This window comes from Notothenia coriiceps, unplaced genomic scaffold, assembly GCF_000735185.1.
Source record: "Notothenia coriiceps isolate Sejong01 unplaced genomic scaffold, NC01 NC01_scaffold00000339, whole genome shotgun sequence".
Taxonomy (NCBI): Eukaryota; Metazoa; Chordata; class Actinopteri; order Perciformes; family Nototheniidae; genus Notothenia; species Notothenia coriiceps.
In genome coordinates, this window is record NW_011333040.1 from 19,056,942 (window position 1) to 19,068,400 (window position 11,459).

General features: G+C 44.1%; 1 protein-coding gene across 3 annotated transcripts in view; it reads right to left on the reverse strand.

Moving 5' to 3' along the window:
• Nucleotides 1–329: 329 nt before the first annotated feature.
• Nucleotides 330–11,459, reverse strand: part of LOC104947906 (ras-related protein Rab-5A) — a 21,531-nt gene continuing 10,401 nt past the window's right edge. For all 3 annotated transcript variants that reach the window (XM_010774040.1, XM_010774022.1, XM_010774032.1), the window contains exon 6: nt 330–2,087. In XM_010774040.1, coding sequence (XP_010772342.1) covers nt 1,972–2,087 — 116 coding nt within the window. In that variant the 3' untranslated portion in view covers nt 330–1,971. The remainder of the gene's footprint in view (nt 2,088–11,459) is intronic.

Consider the following 11,459-nt stretch of genomic DNA (forward strand, 5'->3'; position numbering starts at 1 on the left):
ACTTGCATTATCATTGAGCCATGCTCCTGGTTGGAGAGACTTGAGATAATCTTCGTGCGTGATTCCTCGGCACTAAAGCCAGCAGAAGGTGAAAATATCTCAGTAGATTCAGTGGGCACAAGGAAAGGAAGCAACGCGTCCACCTTTGGGGGGACACGTTGTCTCTCTTTTTCACCCAGTTGCAAATAGACACCCCGTTAAAGGAAACAGTTTATCATTTAGATATTTACCAAATACCATGTGAAAGTCTAAATCTGGTATCAATATCTGCAGCATCTTTACGTCCATGTGATACCACTGACATATATGGCAAAAAGGCATACAAGAGACCTGTTTATTGAATTTATTAAGTTGTATTCAGACACTCAAAACTGATCAGCCCATCACTAGTAATGCTGTTTTACATCATTAAAATTCATTAAGCTGTAAGAGAGACCACCAGTTAGGTTAATTATGCTACCTGCTTATAGCTGTAGGTTAGCAAGTCCAATACAGTCCATCATATAAAATCGAGGGGCAGTCATTAATTAAAACATGATCAACAATGTGCAATGCAAATAGAAGTTCCTTTCAAACATGACCATGAACCATTTCTGATAAAAGTAACAATACACCGGAGAGGGATTTTGTTAATAGCATTACATATACCTAAAAAGACCCCCACTGCTTAACATTTGACCATTTTTTTATATGGTCTAGGATGAAAATATAATAAAGAAAGAAAATAAACAAGCAGACCAATATTGAACTGTACAATTGTTCGGAATCTCTATATTGTTTCCTTGTGAGCGTATGAGCTCTGCAAGCTGTGCTAAAGGAGGAAGAAAACAACATTGCACCCTATAACAAAGTTATATAGAAGTATATTCTTTTCACATACTTGTGACAATGGGTAGTAGTCCAATTTTATGTTTGTGTGCTGTCTGAACTCTACTTTAAAAACACCCCCTAAGATTGAGATCACCCAGTTTGATGCAGGTTTACTACTCACCTGGACAGAGACGGAACAGAAAGAGATTATAACATATAACTAGTTGTATGTTCAAGTCTTTGCAACCATGGAAGTTCAACAGTCATCAAATTTCCTGTTGATTTTTCAATGTGAAAATCTAGCCTCTGTGATAGGTGTGATGAACCCACAACATGAAAACATTTGTTAAATAGCAAGCCAAAAAAACATCCCGTCACACCGGCCTCATGTTGGCATTAGGTGTTGGTTCCTGATGTTACTGAACTTTCCAAAGCTCTAGGTTTTTCGACAACCCGACGACTTTTGTTCTGATAACCGGCAACGACACAAACCCATATTGTTATACACATGGTTGTGCATAGTAGGAAGCCAAATGTGGATCATCGCAGTTTTGGATAAATACTTTTATGTGTATGTCCTCTTATGTAACAGATGTGAGGAGGGAGCGGTCCTTGATTTGAACAACAGTCCTTTCCTGGCACTGTCTCAATGCATTGATGCCTCATAACAGACAGAGAAGCCAGGCGTCTCGAGTTGGGAACAATTTGGTTTTCTTCTGATTGTGAGCATATAGGCAACATAATTCGCATCCAGTCAACCCTGTGAAATGATAAACGAGGCTACAGCTTCTCATCAGCAAATCACACTTCCACACAATCAGACGTTCAAAGGTTTTCCCTCTCGCTCATTCTTCTAAATTGGGGTAAGTCTTACAAATGAATAAAAGATACAAATGTGTTTAGGCGTTGTAGTGATACATGCATCCATTATACTGATATACACTTCTTAAAAAAAGTTTAAGAAAAAAAAAAAGAACATCAAGAAAAAAAAGAAAGGTATTAGAAATGCAGCTATACAGAGTCTTTTAGCTATTCCAGGGGAGTGAGATTGACAGTCAGGTCTGACGTCAGGAAGCCGAGGAGCCCGATGTCCAGTTAGGAGGGGGAGGGGGGGCAGAGGAGGAGGGGGGTATGTGGGAAGGATGAGCAGGAAGAGCCAGGTTAGTTACTGCAGCAGGAGCGGCTGGTGGGCTGAGCCGTCTCCGTCAGGTCCACTCCTCGGTTCCGCCCGCCGCTGGCGCCAGCCGCCTGAGGCTCATTCTTGGGTAGCTTTTTCGCTGTAAGGACATAGCAACAACGTCAGTAATGACATCACCAAATATAATCAGAAAACTACCTGTGATGACAGCAAAATTTTTCCTCAAAAGTAGCTTCACACTTAATCCTGTTTGTTGGTTAGTTAACTACAATAACATGTGTTTCACATTTTGGGTCATTACACATTCACATTGGGATGGTTAAAATTGATATTCAGTATGTTTCTGGGATGCCCAAATAAGATTGGCACCCTACGGAGTGCGGCTTTGAATGCATACTTTTAATAACAGTCTGCAGTGTTCATTAAAGTTTTTCATTTGTTCAGACTATCTGTTATTTCTGTCCTACAGAAACCCACACACAACAATTGCATAATCTGAATGATGTCATAACCATGAGATGTTAATGAAGTTTAAGCCAACAAATGGCATCTCAAAATACAAAAATACAAACAATTCTGTTTTTTTTGGGGCTGAAACCATATATAAATAATTGAGCTGCAAATATGTGATAATGAATTATGGGCCTTTTTCTTTTTAGAAACAAACTAAATAAAAAGAACATGATTTTAAGGCACTGCCTTTTTAGATTACGCGATGCCACCAAATAGGGATGGGAACGATTAATCGAATATTCGAAATTATTCAGGTATTCGAATATTTTTATTAATATTAGTATTTATTTATTTTTTGGGAGGAATGCCTAAGTTGATTACATATTATCAAATTGAATAATTCAATGTATATATATGCGACAGTGCCATAGCTAAATCAGTTAGTTGACGTCTAAAGGTGTGTTTTGCTCCGTTCACCGGTCCCTCACAGCGGGCAGAGCTGCAGGTGCTGATCTCTCTCTCTCGCATCCGGTTATACTTCACTCGTGTTTATGTCCAAATCCATCAGATCTAGCTAGTTCTAACCAATGATATGGCTGCTGCCCCTCCCTACACGCAGATCACGAAGACTCAAACCTCATCTTAGGCCCAAATGTGGCGCGAATGCGCTCCGCAGCCGTTGCGAGGTTCCGGCGCTAACAGTTCATGAGCGTGCTCCCCCGCCCCCTGTCAACACTCGTTGACAGTTCGCATACGCCGTGTTATGCATGGCTGCTGCACCTCGCGGGAGCGTGCACAGCGTAAAGCCAAAACTCACAGACATTTCAATGATTTGTACGGTAAAGTTAGGTTTGGAAACGGTATAATTTCCTTTTTGGAGGGCATGCATAACACGGCATAACACCGGAGCCTCGCTGCGGGGAAACTTTGGCGCTGTTCCGAGTTTGTTGTAATCTGTCAAAATGACGGACTGATATACATGCTATACCTTGCTATACCCGCAACCTCCGTTCCAGCTGAGAGGGTCTTCTCTACAGCTGGGCTGATTGTGAATCGCACATGAAAGCTGTAGGCCTATAACTGTCAAACTGTGATCACCAGTTCAATAAATTTGACAAATTCGACTTGTTTTCTACACTTATTTGAACATGTATGTATTTATTTCCAAATATTATTGAAACATTTTTTTTTAAATATTTTTGAATTTTTTTTTTTTAACAAATGTACATTTCGGTTAACCGGTTAACCATTTTTTGGGGGGTCGAATATTCGAATGTACATTTGCTTTCAAATTCCCATCCCTAGGTTCATTTGTATGTTTTTTGATGTAACTTTACCACTTAATGTGTGTTTTTTTGCATGATCTTTTCCATCAATTCAAAGTTTAAACAACAAGTTTGAAACCAACCTGTAATCGAGGAAACAAAACTCCAAAATTAAGGTCTAAAATAAAGTGTATCGAAATAAATCTGAAGCTACTAACCCAGGGGTCTGCAACCTTTTTGACCAAAAGAGCAATTTTTTCCACCAATTCTTTTTTGTCTGGAGCCGCAAAACCTATTTGATAGCTTGATAGCTTATAAAGTTGTATATATTGTTACATCATCTATGATGTAACAATATATACAACTTTATAAGCTATCAAGCTATCAAATAGGTTTTGCGGCTCCAGACAAAAAAGAATTGGTGGAAAAAATTGCTCTTTTGGTNTATTCGACGAATTGATACGTCGCTAAGTCAAGAGGCGGACCACGTTCCGAGACGTTTAAACAAGACCATAGGAAGACTGTCGAGAAACCAGAACCGGGTATCCCTCAAACCTCACACTGACAAACTCCAACACCTGCTCCACAAAAGATATGACATGCCAAGTTTTCCAACGGTAAGTTATGTCAATTGTGTCACTCTCCTGTCTCCCAAGATTTCTTCTAAGTCCCACCAGACAACCTCGGTCCTTAGAAAAACAAACAGCCACGGTTTAAAAAAAGGTGGATAAAACGTTTATGTAAAGAATATTAGTCCTGTTACAACAAAAGACCTGCATAAAAAAAAAGTAGAAACAGAGAGAGTCAACCTATCAGGAATCCTACTTTTATGTCCCTGGAGAGGTAAATAAAAATGCACCCTCTTTGCTAAGGCCAAGACTAACACAGACAGAAAAGCAAGGCCATAGAGCTAAGCAAGGAAACCTCCATTGATCGGGTCGGTTAAGTGACCCTCTTTATGTAAATACTTTTAATTCAGGATAGACAAAGATAAACGTTAGTAATTTGACAAATGAAGAATCCAAAACTTAGTTACATAATGTAGTAAGAGACGGGTAACAAATCAATCAAGATTCACACGTCAAACCTTCTTACAATGTTGAACCGGGTCGAGGGGAACTCAAGTGACGTTGGGACGGACATCTAGGTCGTCAGGTGTGTGTCAGACCAGGTTGTGTACAGGAGTATGATGATCGTCGAGACGGGTCAGGAGTGACAAACATTTTCATGAATGTAATGACATAAAAGAAAGTTAAACAGAAGCATATGGGCACAAGTATTGTTATGACTGTAGGGACACGAGAGCTAGACAAGGTCAGGCCCCTACACTCTGCGGCAACGGCACGTCCTTGTCTGTCCTCCAGACGAAATGAAGTATTTCCTTTACCGACAGTTAAATTTTTGTTCCACGATTTTGCGACCCTATTGACGACGAAGCACAATCTCTTCTTTATTCAACGTTCTATCGACAATTTCCCGTCGCCCCGGCGCACACATCTATTCTGCTCTCTGTCTCTCTCTCTCATCTCTCTCTCTCTCTCTCCTCTAACTCTCTCTCTACTCTCCGTTCTCGCCTAACGTAGCACGCGTCAGTCGAGCTAGGACCGTATCTCTCCTCGGACGCCAGCAAGAGCAGGGAGTGTTGAAAATACTTAAGGCCGCCTGTTAACTAAAAAAGAAGAGACTTGACCAAACGAGGGTTGGACGGTGACACGAGCGATGTGCGGGCGGGGCAGGTGGTCGGTCGTTCGCCGCTCTAGTAAAGGAAGCCAGCTATTCGCTTGGCTTTGATTGTAAGATTTGTTAGCTACCTTAGTTTATACAAACCCCTTGCCAAGGCTTGGCCTTGACTAAAAGCCATGGGTGGGATAGATAAGGGGTAGTACACCACTTATACACTGTTCTAGGGAGTCCGATGTTGGAAGTACAAAGACCAAAGTCGCAAAGAAGACGGTGATTACACGTACTGATATGAGTTGTGTATAGAGTAACGGAACAGGTACTTTTCTGACACGCAAATTAGGTAACTCGACACATCAAGATAAATCAGTGTATCAATAAAAGTACATAATAGACTCCATCTCTACCTCAGGAGCTCAGGACCGAGCGAGCTCAGCCTGATCTCACGGCTAAAAACCTGAGCACGTGCTGAGTCTAGACGCGTGACTACTTCGCCTGAGCTGAGTTACACTTAAAGAGGCGCTGTTACTAGACTGAGACTAAGAGCACGTGTACTGAGCCTGAGCTAACAGTGTACTGCGAAGCTGAACTGAGCCTAGCTCGTTAAACAGACCTCAGTTACATAGACAGGACCGGCACGTGGACGGCTCCGCTCAACTGAATGGACCCGCGCGGGGTTGATAAGGCGGATTCCATCAGGATCCCTGTGGGGCTAGCACGAAGTCGAAAGCGTGTAGAACGAGAGGGGAACCCTTCTCGCCCGTTTACGAGCAATACACCTTTTCTTTACTTCCTTCCGAGGTATTGATGAGACCCACTGAGCCTAACCTGAGCTACCGAACCTGAGCCCTGAACCTGAGGCGAACCTGAGCGGCTAGCTGGAGGCTGAGCTAGGCTGAAGGGATCCAGCTGAGCCTGAACCTGAGCTTTCACCCCTGAGCTCTCACTGAACGGTAAACCTACCACAACGATGGTACGAGACTGCTGTAAAGAAGACACTTCTTCCTAGGATTGAAGATATATGTTGTTCCCAAAGATCCGGCCGAGGACTATGGCCAAGGCCACGACTATTCCGAGGCCCTTTGCCGGCGAGGTTAGAAAAAGCTGACTTGGGGGTCTGAGAGTGTGTCTAGGGAATTAGACGAGATCCCCGCGAATGCGCACGGAGATTGTGGCGACGGAAAGAAGTGAATAAAAGCCGGATTTCGCCACAGGCTGCGGTACACGTTTGCCGTCACACCATCAACCATCCACGAACCCACCAGAACCATCTTGGGTCTCGTAAAGATTGACGGGGAGGGCACCTCCCTGCTGGGCAACAGCCAACCCTCGGGGGACAAATTCCGTCGAAGCCTGGTGTAGGGCATGGGGGAGTAACTAGAGCGCAATATGGTGAGTGTTACGTAACAGTATAGTTGGCGTCTCAGTGGAATATAGTGTCGCACTGTAATGTCAGTCGTCTCGTATACGTATAAATTGTAGTTAGTTGGTGTAGTGTGTCACGGTTTACAGTTTGCATAGGCAATGAATTTTTTCCAAAATAGGGTCATTGTTAAACTGAGGTTAGTAGTGCGATTTACAGTAGGACAAAGGTACCCATTCACACAAGAATGGAGTGAGTGATCTGTTCGTCTATGAAGTCCTCGGCTGCTCCCTCTCCCGGGACCTTACCCTAGTTTTTACATGTTACTTTGCCCAACATATTCACAAATTGTTTTTATCTCGCTCACATGTTCTAGGTTTTTTTCATTGTTGCCGTGTTCAGTTTTAAGTTTTAATATCCAAGGTGCACTTTTAGAGGAAAGTGTCGCAGATTTTTTCCTCGGTCCGGTCCCGGGGTTCCCGTCTCGGGATCGGGTCTGTACATCGGAGAAATTTTGAGGAGTCGAGAGTTTAGGGGGCCAAAGAGAAATTGAAGTAGGAAAATACCAGAGAACGGAGAGGGAGAGACGTAGTCCACCAAAGGGAAAAGAAGACTCCCCTTTCCTCCAGTATCAAGTGGAAAAGAATTACTGTAATTTACATTCAATGTTAGTTGTATGGTAATTCGACGTTCGCGCAACCGCCCAGAAGCTGCGAGGCGCCGACAACAGCGGCAGTTAGCACGCGACAGACACATGAGCTCATGAACCGGGCACCGTACACCCACAAAGTCCGGCCCACTTTTACAGAACTCAATGTCGTCATTGGGTGAAACACAAACTGCCGCTCACTAGCAGCGACTGTGCCTTAAACACGTGGGCTATAGTGCGGATCTACACAACTCCCGACGACAATACTGAACACTTCAAAACACGGAAACCCGTACAATGACCTAAAATACTCTTTTGGCCAAAGTGCCGGCTGTAAAAACACTGGCATCGGTTGAAACGCTTAAGAGTTTTGATTGCGTATATACAGAGCTCCCGACCTGCCAATCGTGTGTACATTTCAAACTAGACAAAAACGGTAAAGTGTCTGAAAATCGTGAATAGTACGATTGCCGCTCCCCACGCAAGTACCGTTGCGGAAACTCCTTCAGTAAACGTGATAACTACCACAACTCCCCGGCCGTAATTGACAGTAGACTCAGACCGACAACTTGAACAGGAAACTGATACTGTGAACACAAAATACCGCTCCCTGCAGACAAACGAGTACCTTTGCGATCAGTAGGTATAAAACCGCTAATCTACGACTGAACTCTCTCCGTGTCACGGAGAGAAATGCGTAGTCAGACCCCTGTTTGCTATACCGAACGGCAAATGTAAAAAAATTTAAAAGCGCACTAGCAGATCACTGGGTGAAGGACAATATATGTCCGGAACGCAATCACCCTAGCAGAGAGGGCAACGTTGAACCATATATACTATGATGTATAGGACTTACTTATCTCAGACAACGCCCGGCCGATCCTCGGTAGTAGCTCGCAACAACAGCATAACTGTAAACAGGTAAACTGAATTGTGAAATCTGCGGTAACTCCAGGCGACAGATGGATTGGCGTCACCATATTACATGCGAGGCGCAACCTAAAACGTTCCAATGTTAAATAAAACACATAATAGTAGGCTGCACATCAAAAGCGTGCCACGTAAATATGGTATCTTTAGACACTGAAGCGAACAGTATACTGTAAACAAACCGTCTAATACGCAATACTCTCATCATATATATAGCGATATAAACAAAACAATTGCGGGAACATACCGACACGACCGACTCAATACATATGTACATAGATGTGTGGACTCACCACTAGAAAGTAGTATGACACGAGGGGGAAGTCCGCTACTAATACGAGAGGGAAAACCCCGACGTACCAGCGCACATACTACTCTGGCGCGGATTGAAGTGTAATATTTTTATAATACAATTTGACTCCTCCCTTTTACCCTCTTTACTACATGTTTACTATGTACACTAGTATGTCACTCTAGACATGTCGGTATCGGAGGCCCGCCGAGGTCGGTCCAACGCACCACGCGCTACGCCTCACTCACACCCGCCTCACGTAGCCGGAGTGGCGATGCGGGCGTGATATGGAGCTAAGAATAGGCCTAGTGCGAGCAGTTACGAATAATAGATCCCCGGGCGATAGTAAATAGTATGCGGCGCTATGCCGCTGCCGGCGTTGTTAGAAGAATATAGAAGCCCCCACAGAGTAGAGACTTGACCCTGCTCTCTCGCCCCCGGCGCGTCGCTGACGGAGCGCGCCGCGCAGCAGCGCATGGAGCCGCCTACAAGTCAGAGACAATTCGTCAGCAGACAAGTTCTACAGACCGGTCTAACCACGGCATTTTCGATAATATAAAAATCAACTGTGGGAGCAATTATTAGAACATGGAAGACATACAAGACCACTGATAATCTCCCTCGATCTGGGGCTCAACGCAAGATCTCACCCCGTGGGGTCAAAATGAGCGAAAAATCCCAGAACCACACGGGGGGACCTAGTCAATGACCTGCAGAGAGCTGGGACCAAAGTAACAAAGGCTACCATCAGTAACACACTACGCCGCCAGGGACTCAAATCCTGCAGTGACAGACGTGTCCCCCTGCTTATGCCAGTACATGTCCAGGCCCGTCTGAAGTTTGCTAGAGAGCATTTAGATGATCCAGAAGAGGATTGGGAGAATGTCATATGGTCAGATGAAAACAAAATAGAAGTTTTTGGTAAAAACTCAACTAGACGTGTTTGGAGGAGAAAGAATGCTGAGTTACATCCAAAGAACACCATACTTACCATGGGCGCGGGAAGGGGGGTGCTGAGGGCGCTGCAGCACCCCCTAGCGGCAGGCAGGCGGTGCGGAGCTCCCCTGTCTGAATTATTATTTGACGGTTATTGCTGCTCCCGCTGTGCATAATCTGTGTAATATGTAGCCAATACATTTCCATATTGTTGGTAAAATAATATTTTGGCCTGCCCCGAATGTTTTTTCTGTAGCCCCTGACAATTCTAATTCTTTACGTGAACCTCATCATGACACTAGAGAGGACAGTAGGAGTGTAATTTCCCGTGTTCAGTGAACGCAACAGAGGCAAGACACCAGACCAATCAGAGGGTTGCATGGAAATAAAAGTGTGCTTGTGTCATTCAAGCTCGGCTCTGTGTGTGTGTGGAAATAGCGCATTTAGTGTGTGTGTGTGTGTGAGAGAGAGAGAGAGAGAGAGAGAGAGAGAGAGAGGAAGAGAGAGAGAGGAAGAGAGAGAGAGGGTGAGAGAGGGACCGGTGCCAGCAGGTACCGTAAATTGATATATAGTAAAAAACAATTTATATCGCTCTTGAGTTGTTAAATGCACAAGATGCACCCCGTTCCTGCAATAAACAGTCGGTGGTAACAACGTTTAAGAGGGTAATTTCCTAACTCTCTCCGGACTAAAAGGGACAGATGGAGTGATAACTCTCTGACACTTTTTATGTTAGCGCTTTATGTAACATACTAAAAATCAAAAAACGTTTAATACCACCTTTTATCATACAACCAGTTATTGTTTTCAATAGGTTAAGAAAAAATATATGGAGAACAGACCGTGTACCGGCTCCAGTTTGCAAAAGACATTCAGAGTGTTTTTCAAAAAGTGTGTGCAAGACATAAAACCGGGTAACGAGTACGTCTAGAGGAGATCCGTCACTACAAAACCCGACAGTGACGTTGTGCTCGAAAGTTTGAGGGAGGTTTCTAGAAAGAAGACCCCACTCAGACCCTCACCGACCGGTGAGGTACTGGAATTTACGAAGAATGCCTTCGGTGAGGGAAGCACGGCACGCCGAGACACAAACCCTAGTAACAGTACGACTTTCCTGGTCGGTGCAAAGTAGAAGTTAGGGACGACTACCTCCTCCAAAGTATGGAGAGTGCCTAGGTACCGGGGATAAGAAAGGAAATGTCCTAGTCAGCAGAGGACCAGGGAACGTCTTTGGCCGGGTTCGTACTACAAAGGTGGGTACAAAGTGGCATCCATAGTCCCGCGGCCCTCCATAAAACTCACCCCCACGACTCCCAGACCTGAGGTCACTTGTATATGCCCGTATACTCGTGACGTGTTTTCGCGCTATTGTCCCTGCGATGTCACCTGCCAAAGGACGTTGTGAGGGGTCGCTTTTGTGTCATGTGGCGCTGAAATGTTACTTCCGAGCTAGTAGCCGAGTGCCGTATACCGTCGCCATATTCACGATAAAAATGCTGCCCCCTCGCCCTTGAGTGGAGGAATCCCCCCAGTCCCCTACGAGTGGGCCCTTAAAAATTTATAACTCAATTTTCGTAGTTAGACCACTTGAAACTCCCCGTTGAATTCCTAATACCATGTAAGAGAGGAGTGGGCTACTTATGTGGACATAGTCATACAATAAAAGAAATACCTAAAAATGTTTAGTGAGGGAAAGTTTGAATAAGAACAAAATGAGGTATATCTATAAGTATTACAAAATAGGAAATAAGAGAAAAAATATTGCTATTACTAAAATTCCACACGGCGCCCTGAATAGAAAGTTATAACCACTGGTTTGGCAAACCCTGTGACCTATGAATCGATTTAAGTTGCATAGATTGTGAGTCCCCTCAGGAACATGAGGCGGACTCAGAGGTCAAGACTTTTGTCAGGAATACAGGCAATCACGCACTCAGATTGTC